The sequence below is a fragment of the Rhinolophus sinicus genome, linkage group LG07 (genome assembly GCF_036562045.2).
Source record: "Rhinolophus sinicus isolate RSC01 linkage group LG07, ASM3656204v1, whole genome shotgun sequence".
Classification (NCBI taxonomy): Eukaryota; Metazoa; Chordata; class Mammalia; order Chiroptera; family Rhinolophidae; genus Rhinolophus; species Rhinolophus sinicus.
The window spans coordinates 18,993,801-19,017,750 of NC_133757.1; the positions used below are offsets into that span (position 1 = coordinate 18,993,801).

At 42.1% G+C, this 23,950-nt stretch overlaps 1 protein-coding gene across 10 annotated transcripts in view; it reads left to right on the forward strand.

Annotated features, from left to right (window-relative positions):
* The window catches only part of SORCS1 (sortilin related VPS10 domain containing receptor 1), a 462,347-nt gene extending 439,682 nt beyond the window's left edge, over nucleotides 1-22,665 (forward strand). Inside the window, exons 24-27 of one of the 10 annotated variants that reach the window (XM_074339088.1) lie at nucleotides 1,160-1,259; nucleotides 17,170-17,275; nucleotides 17,398-17,558; nucleotides 22,432-22,665. In XM_074339088.1, the coding sequence (XP_074195189.1) occupies nucleotides 1,160-1,259; nucleotides 17,170-17,275; nucleotides 17,398-17,558; nucleotides 22,432-22,547 (483 nt within the window). In that variant the 3' untranslated portion in view covers nucleotides 22,548-22,665. Of the gene's footprint in view, nucleotides 1-1,159; nucleotides 1,260-17,169; nucleotides 17,559-18,464; nucleotides 18,629-19,078; nucleotides 19,462-22,431 lie in introns of those variants that run through there. The other 9 variants (XM_019725088.2, XM_019725089.2, XM_074339086.1 and 6 more) reach the window with 9 other exon arrangements.
* Nucleotides 22,666-23,950: the final 1,285 nt, after the last annotated feature.

Genomic DNA, 23,950 nt, shown 5'->3' on the forward strand with positions numbered 1-23,950 from the left:
GCTCAGCCACAGGTCACTGACAGTCATCCCAGGTTCCTGCTGTGAAGCAAAGAAGTTCATCTGCAGGGCAGTTCATTTCTGTTACCAAGCAGAGGCTTCTGCAAGGGGCTCTCTGCTTCAAAACACAGCCATCTGGCCCTGCGTCACTGACAAAAGGATCGAAGGTGTCATTTCGGCAACTCAGTGGACTAGATGAAACACATCTAATATAAAAAGAAAAAAGCAAGCATTTAGCAGAATCATGGTTAGAGAGCATCTAATTAGGCTTAAAAGTATAGCAAGTAAAATATTAAATTGATGATTAGAATATTAGAAATAAGGCAAGGAGACCAAATAGAAATTATAGGTGTGTGGGGATAGCTTTTCAGAAATTGTTAAAAAAGGTAAGTGAAACGGGTTGAATTGAGCTGGGTTTTCTGCTTTAAACAAGTGGACAGAGTTTTACCTTGTCTTTAAAACCTTACCTTGTACTGGTAGTACCCAGACAACATTCTTTGCCCCATGTTGGTGCTAAGTATTCTGTGGCCCAGAAGTCCCTGGGTTTGTCCAGTGCATGTCAGCCTGAGGTTCCATAATCAGGAAACAAGGGTCAGCCAATTCGTTACTTGTGGTTGCACTGTGTTTCAACTGTAATTTATTATTTTAGAAGAACTGTATTTGCCATTCAATAAATACGCATAAAGTATTCTGTGAAAACCACAGGGCATGGTTTAGGGAAAGAGTGGGAGGCATAAGAAGGAATAAGTTGGTGTCTATTATCAAGACGTCAGATAAATGTATGTGAGTATGAATCACACTGCAACGTGTAAATTGTACACATCTACTTCCTTTAAGTTCCGTGTATACCAAATCCACTCAAAACATGGGGGGTAAGTTTTCTAAGGTCATACAGGATAATTTTTTAAGAGGAAAAAGTATTTGATTTACTAATAGTTTATCCAATTTTATAGCTTTTAGAATGTAAAGTAAGGCCATGCTTAAAAATAACTATTTCTGCATGTTCTAGAATGAAAACTCAGAAATATATAAAACTCACTTGTATGATTTACGGGTATAATATCGGGAATGCCTTGGTAAATACAATGAATATTTCTCAGCACATTTGTGTAAAGTCGGTATGACAATTTCGGTGCACTCACCATGACACTTTTTCTTTTAGATCGCGGAACTACTGATCCACAAGCTCAACCTCAACTCGGTGCACTTTGAGCTGAAGCCTGGGGTCCAAGTCCTGGTCCATGCAGCTCACTTAACAGCAGGTCAGTTTCCATGTCCCTGGGTTCTCACCAGAGGCTCTAGCAAAGGGGGACCCCCATCTGTTGTTTGGCATAAAAGACCACATGGTGGCTCTCCTGATCAGAAATCGGGCATCAGTCTTTGGAGGTTGCCTTGCTTGGCATGTTTGTCTTAATGGTGACTCGTACGGCAGCAGAACAAAGTAACTTTTCTTACTGAGGCCTTGGCAAAAGCCATCAGTGAATCACCTGGCTCCATACTCCTCAAACGATAGCATGCTTCATCTCAACAGAAATCTTGAAAATAAAGTTTACCCTGCAGATAACTTTTTTCCGGTCCTTTTGCAAAACCTTAATTTCAAATCATTCATGTCAGCGATAATTTTCTTTCTTTAAGCTTTAGGATACAGCCGTGCAGTGCAAGTAGCTGGGACTTAGGAGTTGTACAGGGGCCATAGCCAGGGACTGAACCCCAAGTTGGTCATGACCTTCCAAATTAATGAATGCCATGGAGCTTCTATCTCTTCACCTGTAAAAGGTAGGCAGGAGAAACCCTTCTCCGGAGGCTATGTAAAAGTCTCAGTGATAATTCAGGTCATCCCAAGTATATAGAAATAGATAGCATTGTATTCTATTCATACTAAATTAAATTAACAATATTTGTTGAGCATAGTTTTGCAGAGTACCATGCTGGTGCTACGTGGAGTATAAAGGCCAGTAGAAAATGGTCTTTGTCCTCAAAATGTACATAATTGGATGTGGTGTGGCAAAGTTTGGTGCTGGCAGTGGTGATGACGGTGCTGTGGGGTGGGGGAGATGGACAATGGTGGGTTCTCTCAAGGATGAAATGCGTAAATGCTTACAGAAAGAGGCCGTCGAGCATATTTAAGGACTTGGATTTTGCAGTGTTGCATCCAGACCATTGGTTTCAAGCTTGGCTCTGTCACTCACTCCCTCTGTTGACCTTGAGGAGAGACTTACCTTCTCTGTGCCTTAGAGATGGTGGTAGCACCTATGTCAGTGGGACCATGTGACGATTAAGTTAATTCAAGTAATGCACTTAGAACAGTGCCTGGCACATAGTGAGCTATTTTTTTTAATGTTTTTTTAAAAAAATTATTCTTAACAAAGTTGCATAGGAAATTTAAAGCAGAGATAAATTGTGACCAATCGGAATGAGACTGGAAAGCATCATGTAGGAGGTGATCTTTGGGAAAGACCTTCAAAGATGGATAAGATTGAACTCCAGAGATATTCCAAGCACTGAAGCACCAAGGAAGTGGCATGGAAGCCTCGAGGGCTTTCAGGATGTTGAATAAGTGGGGACAAAGAGCAACAGTTTCCAACTCTTCTCTGGTTTCCTAGAGATGCCGGTGGTGTGCCTAGGTCTGGAGGAAGGCCACGCAGGTTGGCCTCTTTTCTGTTTATATTCTTTTTTTTTTTTCCTTTATCAGAGTTTCATAAAAATTTTTATTAAAAAAAAAAATCCCACTGCCATAAGAGAACAAATATTTAAAAGTCACTATTCCTGAGGATGGGCTCCTATGGAGGTAGAGTGTGGAAGGAAATATGCTAAGCTGAGCAGTTTCTATTGCCTTTGGTGGCTCTGGGAAGCCATGGAGACCTTTGAGCAGCGGTGTGACTGATTTGCGGGGTCACTTGTAGAAAAAGACTCTTAAGAGTAAGGAGGTTTGAGTCGGGCTGATTTGCTGTTCTGCAGCTTGCTATCCTAGTGCATCCATCAAACAGACATTGGTTGAGTGCCGCCCTACTAAGCCAAGCATTGCCCTTAGCATGGGGTAGTCTCGGCCTTCATGAAGCTCCCACTGCCGGGGAAGGCCAGGCAGGAAGCAAATTAATAAATGCCACTTTCCAAATTGTACTGTTGATGAAAATGCCATGAAGACATTGAGAACGTGTAAGAAAACAGGGAACAAATAAGGGGCACCTAGGAGAGCAACCCCTAATGGAGGCTGCCAGCTTATCCAAGGGCATTTGATGGTCTAGGTTGGCTGTTTCCTACCCAGAAGGTGGATGGCAGTAACTGCCACATGACTGTTACACATAGCTGGTTGAAATGGAGAAGGAACAAATCCAGAAACATCCATTGAAGTCATTCTGATAGCCAAGCCACTGACACATTTCGTCAAGTAAATAGAAAGAAACAACTTGAAATGCGTTTAACTAGCTGATTTACTTAACCTAATTAGATGGCCCAGTGTGTTTTGGGGCAGACAAAACCTTATCCAATTAGGTAGTCCAGCCTGTTTAGGGAGCAGACAAAAACTCATCCCTTGTGATGTAAAGTTTGCTGTACAGCATACGGTTTCGAATGAGCACTGTCTTCAGGCAGCTCATTTTGCCATAGGGTAGTTTTACTTATTAGAAACACTCCCCTGCTATTTATCCTCAGCCTCTGTTAGAAAGGGGGGCATCTCAGGTCAAGATAGAGAACTGACCCCACTTCTCCGGTTCTCCAGTTCTGGAGGATACTTGCATTGCATACCTTTCCCCCCTTCCATACTTCTATTACATCAGTTATTTTATGTGCCTGATTTTTATTTACCTGATTGTCATATCACATTCCAAAGATGGTTCAGATCATTTTGCTGAGTTTGAAATCTCATTTCAAGTGTTTCTTAAGGATGCCTTTCTGTAACGACATCTGGTAGAGCTGGGATCAAAAAAGTATGTAATGAACTGAAACTGGTTTTGCCAGGAAAACTGATACAGCAAAGGCATTCGTGAATCCATGTGAGAAAGAAAACCCATTCCCAGTGCCATGAAGGGCTATCCCACTGGTATAAGCTCCAGATGGGAAGGAATAATGCAAAGTCGGGAAGATCTGGAAAATTTCTCCAATTAATGTTCATAGTTCATTCCATAGCTAGGAACTTGGGGAGCGGGACTTAGAACCCTGGGGAAAAGGACTGGCAAGAGGGAGGTATGTAATTGGGAGCTCAAGTAAACACACAGATATTTCAAGGAGAGCCCCCTGCGGTATAGATATGTGTGTGGTGCAAGGTTGCCAAAGAATGCGAGAACAAGAACAAAACTTCAGTTCAAGGCAAGAGCCCAATCTTAAACTGGGCCAGGCTGGATAGAGTGAGAACGTTCTTTAACTTCCACCCATTACAGCTGTTAGGTTTGATAGTAGGGCCTTTGGCGTTGTAATTCCGAACCTGATCAACTGGCGTTATCGGGCTTCCTCTTAGGACTGGCTCAGGGACTGGAGTACAGGCAGCTTCTATGTGGATAGTCTGCTCCCATTCGAAGAGGAAAGGAAGAGACTGTCAAGGGCTGACACGATAACTGAGTCTTGGAAACTTTACTCACGTTGAGTTTAACCATGTTTGTTGTACTAGTGTTAGAACTGGCAGTACCCACAGGTCAAAGTCACTGTCAGCCAGATAGATGTTCATATACGAAAGACAAAGTTTGTGTTAAGGCTGGTGCTCCAGTGATTGCGATGAGGAAGTATATGAGGGCTCAGCTTCCTGTTGGAGACTGTCCCTACGTTGGCTGGAAGTATGTGGTTTTTTCCTTTAACTATTTGTACAGGGTGGTGGACTGTGTCTGCCAAGACAGTGGAGGGAATTCTCCTTTCACACATAGAAAACTTGCCACGTTGGGTGGGGGGTCAGTGCATTGAGACACTTGCCACAATTTCTTTTATTAAGATGAAATCAATGCATTCCTATTTGGATGGGTAGGAAGAGAAGGAGGAAGAAACCTGGGGAAAAGAAAAAACAGTGAGGAAGAGTATTTGATGCAGAACTTCTACCTCAACTGCCTCTCCCTTCCTCTCCTCCCCACTGCAGGTAGGATAAAATAAAAATTAAAAAAAAAAAAAAAGGAAAGGACCACTGTTTGCAACATTTCATGTCTCATAAGCAGGATTGCTAATCACTTCCAAGGGACCATTACAACGCGCTGCTGCATTCCATTAATTGCTCAGCAGATGTTCACCAGCTTTCTTTCAAAAATGTTTGAGCCAGAGTATGGTGCTGGTGGGAGAGGCAATGCATAATTTGGTTTGTCTCCAAGGAAAAAGAACTGTCTCATTTCAGAAATTTACTAGCCTGATTTCGTATTTCAATTTTAGCTCCCTGTTAGCTTTTATGGGAACACAAGGTAAGCATTTCCAGATACCTGGATGTCATCAGAGACTGGATTTAGTTTGCCCCCCCAACCCCTCCACACACGTGTTCTATTGGGGAATTCATTAACTTTGGTATCTAAGCTGAGCTAAACTTTGAAGGCAATCCTTGTTTTGTTCTTAGCCATTCCTCTGCTTCTTGGTTTCTGTACAATTCTTCTTGAGAGCCTAACCACTCCTGGAAGCCATGTTTCTGCAGTTCTCTTTGCAGAAAGGAGAGATCTGAAGTTATATGAGAATAGGGACAGAATGGGACGCTGTTGTCAAGACGGAGGAGCAAAGGCCATGACAGGTGTTGCTTCTTTGGCTTTTAGGACCTGAGGGCAGCTGCCATCCATGTTTAGCAGACAAAGGCTAAGATGTTAGAAAGCAACCCAGGGAATAGGAAAAGGGAGTAGACATAAATCAAGCTGGATATTGGACAGGAAACATTGGTGTTTTGACTGAAGTGTCCCTTTGCTTATGCTATTCCCAACTGGAATATTTCTCTCTCCTTCACCTCTCTACATCTTCTAAGTCTACTTGTATTTTTAAGGCTCCACTCAATGCCAAATGTGCATGATGTCTTTCCAGAGGTTTTCACCTGGATATCTTCTATCCCTTTTCTGAACTCATGGATTTTTAAAAATCTGTATCATTCTCATCATCATCATTATCATCATCACTCTTATTTAACTTCTTGAGGATACAGTTCAGTCTACCTTAATATTGTCTCCACCTTTATACCCAGGAGAGAACTTGCACATGTCAGGCGCTCAATAAATACTGCTTTTATAAATAATTAGATGTATAGTCAATTTCTAAGCTGTAAAGATATATTTGAAATCCTGTTCCCCCAGTTAACCCTCAGATTCAGTTTATTCAATTGTAAACCCATTCGTTCTGTGACATGCTACTTCTTACCAAATCACCGGTGAGTGGAGCCTTGCGTTCATTGATCCAATAAGTATCCATGGGAAACCTATCTCTGTGTTTTTCTTATGTCAGATATCCCTTCAAGATATATTATAATCGTTTCTGTCCACATTGTGGGGAATGGGTAGGAAAATGAGGGTTCTGTGTTCCGGAACGAGAGATCCCAGAGACAACAGGAGAGGGACTGACATGAGGGCTGTTCCTGAAAGAGACTGAATGAAACAAGTCTAACGTATCGGCCCTTGTTTTACTGCTCTGGTCATTGGCAGGAAAGTTTCCGGTATCAGAGAATAGCCTCATTTCATGACACAGCTCAGGGTCACACACCACACATTGTACTATCCTCAGCTCATCCAACAAATTAGACCTTCTTCACGTCTTTTGTGACATCTGCCTTGAGTTCTCTCTCATGCAGGCTTTTACTCTGGCTATCTATCTATCTAAGTTATTTTGAATTTATTTATATGCTTCCATATTTTAAGAGTTATGGTATCATCTTAGGGAGAGGTGTTTGTTTTGTTTTGTTGTCCAGCAGGACTCACAGGGAGGTTCTGAATCTGATACAGAACATTTCATCTCTATAGATACTTAAGGGAGAACAAACCTGGGCTGTTAAGGAAATATCTCTAAAATGCCAATAGTTTTCTCATTGTCCCTAGTCACTTGGAATTTACTCAAGGGTCCATTTCAGATTTATCCTCTTATTTCTCACGTGACTCTACGCTTTACTTTGCCATTATCCCTTTGAAGCCATGACTTATCCAGGGATATGAGATGAATGGAGACCCTCACTCACCTACACTGGCTAGACCTGAGGCACAAATACTAATTGCATGAAGCTTTATTAATTCTAAATGAAGGGGATGAAACCTATTCTATACAGAAGGTTCGATAAAGATAAGCCCTAATGTTGACTCGGAGCTCACCAAAAGAAGGGAAAGTTAGCATGCCAGGCTGAGGGGCTGTGTGTAGCTGGGGCACAGCAAGGTGACCTCGTATGATCTATGCGTAAAGTGAGGCAGAGTTTGACAGAGTTCGGAGCACCTACTACGTACACACCCTCACTTATTCCTGTTTGGTATTTTTACCAAAGGTAGAATTATGAGAATTATTGTTACCAAAGGTAGAATTCCATTGCAGAGGAAAGGGAAAGGGATACAGTTCAGGGAAAACAAATATCCCACTGTATTATGAATTTTGTTGTTCATAATTTGTGCATACTGGTGAAAAAACTTTCATCAGTGCAGGTTTGAGGTTATAAAATATGATAAACATGGAAATGGGAAGAAGGGGCGGATGAAAAGATTTTTTTAAATAATGGGTTTGGGCAACAGTCAATAATCCTTTCTGTTTTTAACAAATTATTTACACATTGTACAAGAAGGTTTCAACCCAAGTGGCAGGAGATGGGAATTTATTTGCTAGAGATGGGAGACCTAGGAGTAGGAGCCTCTTTGTTGGGCGCCAAAGAAGACAAATTTCACGGTTCATATTGGGTTTCATGCCATCAAACATATAAGTGAAAAACCCCATCCAGGAAGTTGAAAGTGGGGGCTTCAAATTCATGTGAGACGACCAGGACCAGACGGTCGTATGAGCTATAATTTTCCACCTTTCAGTAGATTGCCAGGTGAGGGGAACCTGCTGACAGATGATAAATGAAAAACCTAATAACTGGTAGGGATCTTTCAATCTACATCAATCTCTATATCTTTGTTTCTATACCAACCCTTGGTCATGAGTAAGTGCAGTTGTTATATTTGGGGGTGGAGCTAGAGGTAGGGGGAAGAAGCTTGAAAACTTGTTGGTTCTTCTGTGGTAGAATAGGTGAGGTTGTATATCTGAATCGAAGTTAAAGACCAGGCTAGCATTGTATTTAAGAACACAGACCCTTCCTAGAGTAATTTATACTAAATTACAAACAACAGTACTTCAGGGATCATTTGCATTTCACAGGAGTTATTTATTGGGCAAATTAACAGAAACTTGGAGGATGGGACTTCATCATAGAGAGACTAGAAAAGCTGAAGCTGACTGGTTTCCTCAACACATTTGGGATAAATGAAACCCTGTTTTGTGACTGGAAACAGTCTTTATAACCCAGTGTAGGAGACCCCTGCTATAAAGCAGTTGTTCTTGAACCTGACTCTACATTGCAGTCACCTAGGAAGCTTCACAAAAGTAGAGATGTTTCAGGCTTCACTACAACACACCCTGAATCAGAAGCCCAGGGAGGAATTTCCAGAAATCTGCATTGGTTAATAAGTTCCCCCCAAAGGATGCTGATGCAGCCGGCCTGTCACCAGTCTCAACAAGCATCCTTATAGCGCATTCCAGGGACAGAAATCCATCTGCATAACAAGGAAAGGTGCCCATCTATCTCCAGCAATAAATCTGATTTACAACTCAGGGCATCCACTAAAACAGACGTGCTTTAAAAGAGAAGGGTCTGTGTAGGAGGAAAATCGTAATCAACATTAAAATCTAATTTCTCAGCATATCTGGAGCCAATCTAATTGGCAGACTGTGTGGATGACAGTGGGAGGAAGGGGGGAAATGAAGCATGTCTCTGAATCTGAGATATACCATATCCATAATCTAGACGAATGGCAAAGGCCAGCCGAGAGCTGTGGCCATGAAGCAGTTGAAAAATAACTGAAGTGTGTACTGGAACCTGACTGGCAGATCTACTTGAATAGCCATGACTTGCATGCAAGTTAAACAGATGATATTATCTCGATGTTACTCATGTGCTAGTAGGAGCAAAAAATGACCCATCGGCATCGCCCTTTATTTCTGCATCTGTTAGAGAATCGGGATGCTTGTCAATCCTTAGCTTTCCAGGGAGGTTACTGCTATTCTGGAATGTTGGGTATCGATGCTTTTTAACAAATGAAAGGTTAGTATTTCTCAAAAAAAAAAGAGCCTTAAATTCCAAGTTACATTAAAACAAAATAAATAAATAATACACAGGAACTGCTCCTACCCTCTCCTGTCTGGCAATTTTCTTGTTTAAGCTGTAACGTTTAAGAAAACTGTCCTTTGTCAAGGGTATGGGTGGGTTTTTAATAAAACTGTTATCTTGTGTTATCTTGGCCTCCATGGTTGCTGCTGACTGGTTTAATTTCTTTTTCAGGTGTAATAAAAAGATATTATCACAGAGATATTAGAGAATTGATATTTCCAGGCTTCAGTTGCTGTCACTGGATATATTATGAGTAAATGTGGGAGGGGATAAGGCATTCAGACTCTCAGCCCAGGAGACGTCATGCATTCTGCCTGACAGTTGCACACTGAGAAAGACCCTTTCCACTTGAAGGCAGTATTAGCGTTGGTCAAGAAGCTTCAGAAAATACAATATAATCTAAGTCATTGTTAAAAATGCAGATGCAAGACTGGAGTTGTGGAGCTCTGAACTGTAAAGGGAAATAAATTGTTGCAATAACATTTTCCATTTAGGGATGTGCTTAGTACTAGTGAAATTCTTCCACAGCCAAAAAATCGATCCGTCTCTTTAGTCTCTGCTTTCCTTATTATCAACACAGTTATCATATACAAGTCTTATGAGCAAAGTCATGCTAATAGTATTTTTTCCCAAAATAAATATTGTTTTTCCTCTATAAATAATTAGGCTGTTTCACAGACACATGGACCCAGTGGCTATTGCCGGTTATTGACTCATTATGGTGTTATGATGGATAATAACAGGTGTCAAGATATCTAAATGTATTCCTTTCCCCAACGTGATTAAATGGATGTGATTCTTTCATAAATATACCAGGGACCAGCTACAAGGTTTGTCTTCTAACAAAGTCTGTCTTCACCATTTTTATTTTCTGATTCCCTGGGCCCGTAAAAGGGCCTGAAATAACCACAGAGTACATGGCTTGAGTTGGCCATGCCTAAGGATGCACCTAGAAGCTGTTGGGCCAAGAACAGTGAGAGGAAAGTGATCAGATGAATAATTCACAAGTGGGGTACAAATATACATCAGGTTGGAAATAAGTGGTAGTTAGAACACAGGAGACACAGTTTCTCAAGGGGAAAGCAAGGCAGATAGTCAAGTGAAATTAATAGGGGAAAAAGTAGACAGGAAGACACATATGAAATCTAGAGAAGATAGCAGAACCTAGGAAAAGCTACCTTTTAGACATCAAGTTCCTTATATCTATAGTGACCAGGACTCTTAGGTTATATCTGTTGTGTTTCCATAAGCTTTCATAACATTCCCTTTCCTTCTCTGGTGCTCTGGGTTAGAAGTGAATATTTATTTATCTATTTATTTATTTATTTATTTGAAAATGTTTTATTAAATTTATTGGGGTGATATTGGTTAGTAAAATTATATAGGTTACGAGTGTACATTTCTACGATACATCATGTATATATATGTATATATACATATATATTGCATTGTGTGTTCACTAGCTATTAGGGAAATGCAAGTCAAAACCACAATGAGATACTCATTCCACCTCACACCTGTTAGAAGTGAATATTTATAGTCATCATACTTGTACCCTGCCACCCTGCCAGTGGGGACAGAAGTCCAAAAGAAATGGATAATGTAGCGCTCAAAGGTGAGAATTGCTAAGTGGATATTTAACCAGTTGAAAAAGGAGGGTTTTGAGGAGCGAAGCCATTAGTAAGCTATTGCTGTGTAACAAACGGCCTAGACATCCATTGGCTTAACAGGAAGCATTTGTTATTGCTCATGAGTGTGTGGATCAGCTGGGTGGTTCTTCTGGTTCTGTCTATGTTCTCTGTGTGTCTGTAGTCTGCTGTGGATTGTTGGGTAGGAAGTGCTACTGACCTTGGCTGGGCCATCCACATGTTGGGGGTCGGGTGGCTATAGGCTACTCTGGAATGGCCTAAGTTGGGATAATTTAGCTCACCTCCACCTGCTCTCTCATCCTTTAGCAGGCTTCCCTGGGCTTGTTCCCACATGGCAATGATAAGATTCCGAGAGAGAGAGCAAAAGTACACAAGGCCTTGAAGCTCACAGCTGGCACACCATCACTACCATTTCATCCCGTTGCCAAATCACGTTATAGTGTTAGTTGAGATTTAAGGAGGGAGAAACCAGATTTCACCTCTTGGTGGGAGAAGCTTCAAATTCAAACTCCATATGGCTTAGACGCCGATAGGGGTAGAGAATTGGTCCAGCAATGCAATTAATCCATAACCAGATTGAACCACTATTAGCAATAAAGAGGCATGGTTTGTTTTGTTTGTTTTGTTTTATTTTGTTTCAATAACCAAGAGAATATAAATGTCAGGCACACTCTAAAGATAAGGACTGGATGTTTTATGAGTGACAGTAGGTGGGGCCCACCATGCAGTTGTCTCAAACTGGTGTACATATTAATGATCTGTGTAGCTTCGTACATGTTCTGGGACCTGCTCTCAGAAACGGATACATTTATTTTTCTGAAGTGAAGCCTTGGAAGCTGCATTTTCACAAGTTCTCCAGGTGATTCTCTTTCAGGTAGTTTATAAACTACATTTTGAGTAATACATTACATAGTTAGGATTCTTCCTTGGCTTTCAACCCTAGAAAACCAAAAAGCATCCTTCTCTTTCTGTCTATGCATAATGGTGGTAAGTTTGATCTTTGAAGTACCCATGGTTGTCATTAGTTGGCCAAGTGACCTCAACTTCCAGTGACTGGATGTCCCTGAAGACTCACTCGAAGTTTAAAATTAGCAGCAGTTAGCCATTTGAGCCTTCCCTGGGAATCCCCAATCAGTCTGTCTCCCAGGATCATGGCTTTATCTCAGTAGGGTACAGCCATCCTTAAGACTCCCCTGATTGGGTTTGGATTTGAACTGGAGAGTAGGCCTATTGTCCAAGTGTGAGGGTGCTCTGTACATGAGAAGCTATCTGTACTCTAGATAAACTTTCTTTGTGCCATCCCCATACCACCTTAATTTCTGAAAAAGACATCTCAGACCACATGGATTTTGTGATGCGCAAGGCATGTAACTAAAAGCCTGGCTTGTATCTCTTTGCAGGAAAGAAAGGAAGACAAGAGAGTCAAGGGATGGTGAACTTGCTTTTGCAAGTTTTTGATGGCAGTAACTTCTGGATTAGAAGTATAACAAGAGTTCCAACTTTCAGGGTCAATGCAGATAGCTGTTCTTCTAGAAAGTCCCTTTGATAGAATAAGCATGAATGCAGACAGCTACAAGGGTTCTCTGCCTGGCTTTACCAGGTGATGTCACCACAATGTTGACTTTAAGACTTGAAAATAAGCCGAATAAAGAGACAAGGCTGCAGCAAAAGGAAAGTGGTACTCAGGACGAGGCATTTCCCAAGTGAGTTGTGTGGGACTTATGTCTGCAAAAGGGCTGTGGCCTAAGGAGTTTGAGAAACTCTGTGGTGAAGTTAAATGAGTTTTGTTTCTGCAGGACTGCTGTGAACTTTTGATACAATATACTTATGAGCATCAGGAATCTCCAGGATGGGGAACGCCCATCTACCAGTTTCCAAAATTATTTGACCATGGAACACTTTCATTGTCTTTCAGGACTTGTTTTCTGTATAATATACTGTCAGAAATATTATTGCAATGATATGACAGTATTAAATATATTGGGCATGTGCCAGATACTATGCCAGTGCTTTAAAATTCCATCTTGTTTTATTCTCACAACTTTCTAAAAATAAAAAATGAGTTTTATCTCCATTATGCAGATGAGGAAACTGAGGTTCAGTTAAGATACTTTGCCCCTAAGTGGCAGAGTCAGAATCTGATTCCGAGAAGGGACCATATTAATTACTTCACCCCAAATGTGGAGTTTTGACTTTTACACAATCTGTGACCATTTATTTAGCACTCATACGAAGGTGTGACAATTAAGTTTGTGAACTCATCCTAGAAAAAGTGCTACATATCTCATTGCTGAATGTCACTATGGTTACCTTCGAAGTACTCCCCATGGGAAACTATGCACTGGCACCAATGCCTCGTCCACCCTTCAAAGCAATTTGGGAACTCTTTTTCTGAAATGGCCGTCAGAGGTGTCGTCGTATTACCCTTGATGTCCTGAATGTCATCAAAATATCTTCCTTTCAATATTTCCTGTATCTTTAGGTAAAGAACGAAGTCATTGGGGGCCAGATTAGGTGAGTAGGGAGGGTGTTCCAATACAGTTATTTGTTTACTGGCTAAAAACTCCCTCACAGACAGTGCCATGTGAGCTGGTGCATTGTCGTGATGCAAGAACCACATATTGTTGGCAAAAAGTTCAGGTCGTCTAACTTTTTCATGCAGCCTTTTCAGCACTTCCAAATAGTAAACTTGGTTAACTGTCTGTCCAGTTGCTACAAATTCATAATGAATAATCCCTCTGATATCATAAAAGGTTAGCAACATCGTTGCAACAAGTTCGTGAACTTAATTGTCAGTCCTCATATGTATCTGGGTTCACAAGAAGACCACTGTTATGATTGTAAGCATGGTGATTACTATAATCAACCTAGGTTCTCATGAATAGAATATAATAATTCAATGCGTTTCTGAGTCCTTGAAGGATTTTAGAAACTGTGTCAGCATTCAGACTGAGAAACTTTGAGTCCCTTGCAGGGCTCTTATGTCCGTGCTTTCCTCTGTGCAGGAATAATGGCAAGTCAACTGCTCAGCACTTTCCCCTATTCTTCTACCTTGTTTAGGCTGCAGTTGGAGAGGGATTAATTTATGCTAATTCCACACAACAAGCTAAAGCCCATTTATCACAAGTTTCCATTCCTCAGCAAAACACACAAACACAGCTAAGTGTTGGGCAAACTAAGATACGCAGCTGCCCATGTGTGGAACAATAATGGCCCGTTTATATTCAGGCACAGATCAGCAAGCAAGAGCCAGCCAGGGAACACAGAGGGCAGTGCCATCCAATCACTCACAGCCACGCCTGCTGCTTCCTGCCTGCCTGCTTGCCCGCCTCTGAGCAGTGACGAGGCCACGCAGGGATGGGGAGGCTGGTGGACAGCACATGTTTCGAAACTCGGAATACAGACGCTCACTTTACCAAAATAATGTGCGAATACCAAAACAGTGTTAATTCCGCTTGTTTACGAATGAGGATTTGAGTGGGAATGATTTAGAATGGGAAGATTTAAGTTTAGGATGGGGAGAGAGAAGAGGAGGGAGGGAAGAGAAGGGAAATAGAGTCCGTGTGTGTTTGCTTTCTGTCTTAGAGCCTGGCTGAAGCAATTTCCTCTCTTTAGTTTTCCATTTATTTCAAATGCCAACCCTTTCAAGGAGACTTTGTATTCTTCCGGGTGTTCTGCAACACTGATATTCTGCTTATTCTAAAAGAGTGTTCAGCTGGGAATTAGAATTTTAGCAATTAAAGCTAACCTGCCTCTAACCATCCCACCCATCTGGCGCTTCTCTCTGCACCTCCATTTGTTCCTAGTCAAATTAAGGGTTTGCATTAGAAGATTACCTTAAAAATATCTTCCTATTGTAATTTCCTTAAGTGTGATCATGGTATTGTGATAATGTCGACAGAGAGTGAGCAAGAGACCTTATCCTTAAGAGCTACAGATGAATTTGGACCATAGCTGAGATTTGCTTTGAAATAATCCAGTGGTTGGGGGTTGTGGGGACAGGGTGGAGTAGAAATAAAATAATATTGTCTGTTGATTGATGGTTGTGGAAGCCAGGTGGTAGGTACGTGAGACTTCACTTCTCTACATACACATATACAACACATATATACACACATATATGTATCTATGTACATGTACACATCATCCAAGTTGAAGAGTGTATGATCTATGATTTTAAAATTTAATATATATGCTTTTTAATTTTTAAAACTTTTTCAATTACCATTGAGAAACAAATTAAAACAACACTTAACTTGTTTCACTTATTAATTTGTTTCTTGTGCTATATTTTCTGCCTTAATCCCTGTTCTCAGAAGTAGCTGTTAAAATTTCTGATAACTCCAACTGATATTAACCCAGGGTTGAGTATATAGAAAGTGTGTGTGTGTGTGTGTGTGTGTGTGTGTGTGTGTGTGTGATATGACATGACTTGGGCTCAAGTCTTAGTTCTTCCACTTACTAGTTCTGAGTCGTTTGGAACAACATTAACCAATGAGACCATCGCTGTTTTTATCTCTTCAACTGGAGACCACAGTCCCTGCCTTTGGTTTGTGGAAGTCAGTTGCCCTGTCTATGACAAATGGAGACGTCCCTTTCCCCACTGACATCCTACTATTTACACAGTGTGAGTCCCAGAGTACTTCTGGACTCCTTTGCTGATGGCACTGCCTTTGCCTAACTGAATGAAGGAGGCCTCTGTTTTCTGATTTTGAGCTGAACGCACGTGTGCCTGGGGTGTTCCACCGCAGTGGCTGGCACTCATCCCATCTTCTCACACAGACTCGCCTACTCCCGCATCACAGCTTAAGTGCTGCTTGACTTACAGAGGACAGAGAATCACGGGGGTGCTTACTTTTAGTGCTTCCTAAAAGCTGATTCTACTAAAACAACAAAGCCTATTTGCGAGAAAGAGAGCTTGACTTTGTTTTTCACCAGAACGATTTGATGTATACAATAAACTTTTCAGTATGAACTGGTTCCTAAGTGGCTGGCATTAATCCCACAATAACCAGACAGAGCAAAAGTAGCCTCGAGTCTTGTCCGAGACCATCAGTATTACAGTCACTTATTCTTGAACTTTCGTACCTGGGTGACAAGAACGTTGCCCTCTTGGCTCTCAACAGAGAAAAGCCACAGAAAAGGGAGCTTAAAGGTCAACCACATTTCTGAGTATCAGGCTTTGCTTAAATTGATGGAAGGTAAAGGTCAGTATTCAGGCTTCTGAGGGATACATGTGGCTTGCCTTTTATGCTTGAGCTGTGCTATTTTTGCAAAATGTCAGTTTTTGAGAGGGTGAACATTAATTGCAAACAAAGTTACTGAAGTCCAACAGGTTTGACCCTGAGATGGAAGAGAGTTGCAGGTGGAGAGAGATGTTCCTCAGAGCTGCAATCTACAGCCAAACTCAGGGAGGGAGACTCTTATCGATGCAGAGGCATCTGTTTAGTCCAAGAGGTGAACCCAACTCATCAGAGAGGCTGTTTCTTCCTGGTACCAGCTGTCAGGGCTTTGGAAAGTTGTAGAGACAAAATCTGATTGCACTCCCCTCTAGCCCTTGTGAAATATTCACTTAGCCATCAGTGTTCTGAGTGTAAAAAACATCAGCATGCTCCAATACGCTTCAGTTCTTTCTCTCCCATGACAACTGCTTGGATAGGAGTGAGAGAAAATGGAAAATTCATAAAAAATATTCCTTTGATGGTTGTTTTGGTTGTCTACATCACCTACTGGGAAAAGCTTGCATTCAGAGAATAGGAAAGTTTAATAACTGTATCATTATAAATATTGATTAGGAATAATAACAGCAGCAATACCAATAAAAGCTAATATTTATAGAAGACTTAATATGTACCCATCACTGTTATCAGTGTTTTACGTGCATTAACTCACTCGATCCTCACAAAAACCCAATGAGATAATGTACTGTCATTCTCATCTCACCACACGAGACACAATAAGCTGAAGTAACTTGCCCGGAATCACATATCCAGCACGTGGTAGAGCCGCCCTTGACTCCTAGCAGTCTAGCTCCTCTGTACTTCTTGGACAAGCCAGCTGAAACGTTCTGGGGGCTGGGACAGGCTCCGATACCGCCACATGTCAGCTGTGCCACACGCATCTTGTATGCAGGTCCCCTGTGGTTTTCTGGGACTTACCATGCCTCTGTATGAATCGTATGAGGCTCTCATAGAGTCACAGCTGCCCCCGTCTCTGCTCATGACCACGTCTTGCTTTCTCCCCCAGCCCCACTGGTGGACTTGACCCCAACCCACAGCGGATCTGCCATGCTGATGCTTCTCTCCGTGGTATTTGTGGGGCTGGCAGTGTTTGTCATCTACAAGTTTAAAAGGTACGTGTCCCTCTGTCCATGTCTCCCCTCCCTCTTCCTTCTCCATGACAGGTTCAGAAGCTTGTGTCGCAGTGATGTACGTCTCCTATGCATGGCAGTGATGGTTTCTGTTAATGTTTTAGGAAGATCCCGGGGATTAATGTTTATGCCCAGATGCAGAATGAGAAAGAACGAGAGATGGTCAGTCGAGTCAGTCACACTGAAAGCAGGCCCCATATCCCTCAGACTGAACTAAGGAGGCCTGGCCAGCTGATAGATGAGAAGGTGGAATCACAGCTCATAGGTAAATGATTTCCAGTAGCTGTCAGCTGTACAGCCTGAATAGTCAATGGCTGACGCTCCCTCTAACACCTTTCTGGCTTAAATAACCACTGTTTTCTGCTCTAACACCCCTGAGAGAAACAGCTAAGATGCCCCTTTCCCTGCTTCCTTCCATTGGAATGAGAGAGAGAGAGAGAGAGAAAGCCTTGTTGCTCCTGTCTTATTTTTTTCTTTCCTGAGTTTCTTCTTCTTTTTTTGCAAAACCCTTTGCTAAAATGTTGGGCTTCAAAGTGTTCATGGGCAAAGAGAAAGCATTTGCTCTGACCATATGCAAGAAGGACAGGCCTCAGAGGCTGGATTTGGTGTTCTGGGGGTTCCGGGCAGGGTTTGAGGGACAGGCTATGTAATGACGAGAACAGGACATGGCAGCCTCAGCTTGAGGCAGCGTTAAGGAGCGCACTCCAGGGCACTTGTAGAGGTGACATAATGAGGTTAGTAAAGGCGTGACAGCCAGATCACCCTGGGTTTTTTTTATTATTATTATTCTAGCAGTAATCTAAAAACGATTCCCCAGAAAACAGAACCTGAGAATTTTTAGGACAAGAGGCGTAAAGTACATAGAACATCCCAGGATTGGGGAGACCTGAGAGAAGCCACTGGATGGTTAGACTATTACCGAGCAGACTGGCAGATTTCTTCCTTCTTTGTACCTGTCCCTTGATGAAGTCTTAAAATGGACTTCGTCATATTTCAGTAGAGCTCACTCTGTGCCTGTGAAGTAAGCGTGGGAATTCAGCCGCTAGGAGTAGAGAGTCCCAGGTGTGGTGGCTCAGTCCTACTATTTATCACAGAGAAAAATTTCCCAGGCAGTTAGACAGCCATGAAGCCACCATTGTGATCCATTTCTTTTCTTGTCTGTTGGCATCAGGAGTTGAAGCGGTAAATGTCCCCATCTAGATCCTGCATTGCTGACTACGAAGGATAAATTACTATATTACCGTCCTTGCTTCACTTTAACGTGATAATGCCAAACCACCCAGAAGGCCCCTTATAAGATTGTTACTTGGGGAAAAAAATGAGTCCCTAAATGAAAACATAACTCTCTCTTTACATGGATATGAGAAAGTTCTGTGTCTGCATTAAGGGGAAATTTAAATGCAATGACCGGCTCGTATCAGAAGTAATAATAATCCACCGCAGCCACATCTGGTCTCCAGTTTTCAGTGTGCTTTCTTTTATTGGGAGAGACAGGCTGATAAATGTGTAATTGCTTTGGGTTAAAAAGAAAAAAGGGTTTTCCGTCTTCAAGTCCACAGAAGCATTCACCCTGTCTATTCACTGCTAAAGCTTTTAAGTGCATTTTTGTGGGTCATTTGGTTTTCAGTCCCATTTACACGGGGTATGAAGTACAGCGGCTGTTTACTGTATTAAAGTAGTAATCCCTCCTTCACCAGGAAACATCTTGCAGCACAGGGCAAAGTCTCTGACACCTTTTCATTTCCAATGTCATTAAATGAGTAAGTGTTACACGTTTTCTCTTAGGAGAGTAGCTTTACCCTCCCCTCCCTCCCCTTCTACTCAACCTGGTGACTCATCTCTCCGATTGCAAAGAGCAAGACAAGCCACTCCACCTTCAACGCCAAAGCGGGGATCTGCTGGGGCACAATTTGCAATTTAAGGAAAATCCCCAAAGGCTCCAGGCGACCTGCTGATCAGGAAAGAATTTCGCTCTTGTCAAGTGCATCATCCTTCATGACCACTAACTTTATGTTTTCTTTTTTTCCTTTGTTGTTCTGTTTCCTATTTTGCCAGGAAGTATTTCCATAGTTGCTGAGAATCAAAGCACAAAAGAAATCCCTACCTATGTAAATGTTTGAATGGAGGACGCCAGTAAAAACAAAAACAAAAACAAAATAAAATAAAAACAATCAAAATCCAAACAAACAAACAAACAAACACTCACTGCATCGGGACTTTTTAATTCTTCAGACACAGACAACAAGGGTTTTTAGCTTTAAGCCTGTGCATGTGGACTATACGTTGAGAACACGCTTGGAGGGGCAGTGTACAGGTGCTCTATTTTAATGGAAAAAACACTCCCCTCCCCCTTTCTCCTTCTCTTTTTTCTGATCGGTCGTGTTTGTAGAAAATTCATGACATATGTAGGCCAAGGAAATCTGCATGTATTTTTGGAAATATTCTTGGCTCTAGATTTCACAGCTGTTTTAGCACTCTGGGCTGATGGGTGGATTAGCTACCCCAGCCCCTTTCACAAGACACAAAGACATGCACAGGAGTTTGAAACCCTGAGCTGTTTCTCTGTTCCATCGTCCTCAGTGTCATTTTCCCCTTCCAAGTTATCTGGTAGCTCTGTTGGCCAGTGGTGGCCACAAGGCTGCTTCCTGCATTCTGTGTGGCCGCAGGGACAAAGAAGCCAGTGGAAGTTCTGTATATGCAGGCAGCATAGGGAAAGAAGACAGGTGGGGGCGGAGGGTGGGGAGCAAGCATGTCAGCAGTGGACCTGTGTTTCCTCTTCACCTCTTCCCATCATGACTGCTTCCCCTGGTAGCTTATCCTGCCCAACTTATGTAAAAAACAAGCCCAGTTACCCACTCTCTTGCCTTCCCGTTTGTTTGCTATCCATGTGTGGTCATGATCTGTTGAGGACTTTGTAGCTCTTCCTTCCGATCCCCAAGTTATCCTTTCAACTGCTCCTACTTTTTCTTCCCAAACATGTTGCTAGATTCTGGACACTAACCCTGACTTTCCTTAAGTATTGGCCTAGTTTCTGCGAACCCTACCTCCACCACCCACACATTTCTGATCTCTACCAGTTTTGTACATCCCAAGCATGGCAGCTTCCATACACACTGACCCAGCTGCATCCTGCCCAGCAGGGTTCAGCTTCATGTACCCTTTGTCCCCTCCTATAGAACCTGCCTCTTCCAAATATCCTTGTCCATTTCCACCTGGAAATATATCATGTGTGTGAATGAGCTGATAATATATGCAAAGCAAGTCAAACCTAGCCATGTTCTGTGGAAAAGAAAGCATTCAGATGAACAGGGGTATCCTCACAGCTTAACAATAATCTCGTGCAGTCAGATTCTAGAAGATTCTTGTGAGAAATGTTTTGACCATGTTTCTATATGGCAAGGCAATTTCCTCCCATGATGGTTGCTGTACCCAGTATTTCCTCTCACAGTAGAGTAAAAATATTTGTAAAATAAAAATGTTTTAACCAGAAGAAGAAGCAGGTTAATGGATTTAATGTTCAAGAGTATCAAAAAGTCTGAGAATATACGGAGTCTTGTCTTACATTAGGATGAGATTTTGATCATGTGGGACGATCCCAGACATTTTACATGTGTGCTCTCTGATCTCTGAGTGCCATAGTATCAGCAAAAGCAAAATTAATAAGCATAAAGGGAGGAGTTAGCTGACTAATTGAAACAGATTGGCTCAAAGCATGAAGAAATTCCAGTTTTCCCAGGGCAATCATGAAAGAAGGCCCAGAGAAAGAAGGAAATAAATGTATGTCCCGCAGAAGCCCTTAGAGTACTATGAAGTGGGCAAAGCCTACTCTAAAATATAGAAGAAAACAGTTTTTGAAAAACCACTCAGAGAGCACAGCCTCCTTCTTGGTCATGTTCCCAAGCCAACAACAGGGTGTAACAGGGCCTTGGTGATAGAACAGGGTCCTGGTGTCCTAAAGATCCTGACGATCCCTGCCCTTATGTAGCCCAGGCAGGGGAAGAGTAGCAAAGCTGAGGTCAGAAGTTACTCAAGCAGAAGTTTTTTATGGCTGAAGATGCCCAACATGAATCTGGGAAATGGAGTATGCCTGAGGCAGCCATAACTATTTGTAGAACTCAATTGAACCCTGACCTGCCAGGCTTCCTATCCCATAGGAAACATCCTCATTGATTCTCTTCAGTTGGAGCCTCCTAAATTTAATCTGGAAGACATAGTGTTTGGAAACCAAAAGAGGCTCGCTCCAAACAGCACAGGGAATCCTCAGAGTTGCAGCTCAATTAGTTTTAATTGGAAAACGATGAAAAGGGGAATGACACTCTTAAGCTAGCACAGTGCCTTGCCTAGAGTAGGTATGAAGAAAATTACTTATTGAAGGAAAAAATGAATGGCTACATGAGAAGACTTAGGGAGCAATGGGCTTGTGAGTCCTAACTAAAAATAGTGGTGGACATGAGATCCCTGGCATTTTGGAAAGTGACCAAAGATGGCCAGCTCTAGATTCAGCGTCTCCAGGGTCCTCGTGTGCCTCTCCTCCAAGCTCCCTCCCACTTGTAGGAGATTAGTGAGGCAAGGGACTGCTCAGAGGGGACCTCATTGTTTTTATGATCTAGCTCCATGGTTCTTGAAGTGTGGTACCCAGACCAGCAGTATCAGCATCACCTCAGATTTGTTGGAAATGCCAGTGTTGGGTCCCTACCCCACACCTACTGAAATCCGAAACTCCAGAGGTGGGGCCCAGCAATCTGTTTTTACAAGCCCCTCAGGTGATTGTGATGTACACTGTAGTTTGGGAACTGCTCTATTAGACCATTCTAGCTCCGTCCCAAAGAGAAGGCAGTGAGTGATGAGAACCTACAAATGGGAGGGACCCAAGTGCCTACCTACTCGCTAACAGCCGGTGCAAACACAATGCAGAGTTTGGTGGGCTTGAGGCCAGAGGAGTGGGTGGGGAGGGATGGTTGTAGAAGGTAAGATTCAGAGCAAGCTAAAACTCTAATATTGCAATGTTTTCCAAAATCCCAGAAGGCAAATTGTGCACGCTCTACACTGAATTACCCAAGCAACATTTCCTCCTTTGCCTTATTCCTAATTGGATTCCCCATCCAAAATGCAGAGGTTTGCTTTGCTTTTTTTCCCAGAAGTTCCAAATAGCAACTTTGAGAGCAATGGGGTACTTGGCAGCTGTTCTGTGTTTTCCAGGATTCCAACTGAAATCCCTCATTTGCCAACTTATTTTTATAGGAAGCCAATTTAAAAAAAAAAAAGTTTTCTTATAGTATTGGAACTACTTCTAATTTTAAAATGACTTTTTGATGTATTTTTGGTTAAATACTATGTAGTGTAATGTATAATTGCTATTGTTTATTGCTTTTACAATCATATTTATTAAACAGATAATGTCTCTAAAGTCTTGGTTTCAAGTGTTTATTTTATCCCAAACCTTGGCGTTCAGTGCTGATATAGAAGTGATGTCTCTATAGGATTTCATAATGGCTAATTGTATGAGAATATAGTAAACTCCACAGACCGGAAGGGTTTTTGTGTTTGTTTTTGGTTTTGTGTGCTAGCAAAGTAGAATACATTCCACTACCTGAATTCTACCTACATTTCAGTTGACTGCATAATGTCTGTTCTTCATTCTATTTAAAAATCACTCCAAACTGGTTACTTTAAAATAAGTAACATGCTCTTTATTATTGGTTCCAAATTAGAAATGATTCAGATGGAACAAACACATTCAAATTTGTTCATAATCTTGTAGTTAGTGAAGGACCCAACCTGTATGAGATGAACTGAAACTTGGGGAGTGGTAAAGGTGTGGATGATGGTATAGAATTGACTTTGAACCTGGAATTAACAGAGTGGAGTTCACCTTGTGGCTATACCAGCTGTATGACCTTGAGCAAAGCACTTTCACGTACAAAATCTTTAGTGTCCTCATGCCTGTAATTTGAAGGAAAAAGACACCTCCTAGCTTTGGTATTCTGAGTGGGTGAATCAGAGTCCCAAACAGCTGATTTAAACTTGGTAGAAAACAAAGAAGTGGACTGGATCCAAATATTTTCAGCCTCGTGGCTTTCCTACATAAGAGACATCTCTTCATGAGCGGCATTTTGCCCTTATATTTGGTTGAAGCATTTGTGCAGACACAGAACCCTCCTTAGCCTTCCCAAAGACCAGCAAGACTCAGCATGAATGAGAATTCCTGTTGTTTTTACGTGGCCTTTAACCTTTCCTTTCCCACAGGCTCCATCTGCCTTCCACCGCTTCATTCTTTTCCAGGCCAGAGCCTATGCTGCTTTTCTCCATCAGGAGCAGTTTGTCTTCTGTGTCATTGAGGGTACAGGCAGTCACACAGAAACCATCGCTAGAGATTTCAAACAGAGGGGATTTAATACAGGGGATTTCTTGCTTAAGTAACTGAAGAGCCAAGATGCCAAATAGGGGAAGGTGAGGTGACCCCAAGGTTAGTACCAACAGGAAACCCCTACCTTCCTTGAGCTGGAAGGCTACAAGGATTCCCAGAGCCTGGGACCCATGACCACCAGATGGAAGCTGACGTCACAGAGGATGCGCCTGGCTGTTGTTGGAGCCAGAGAGGACACCCGGCCATAGTCAGTGATGCTGCCCAAGGTGAGGAGACAAAAAGGGAGGTTG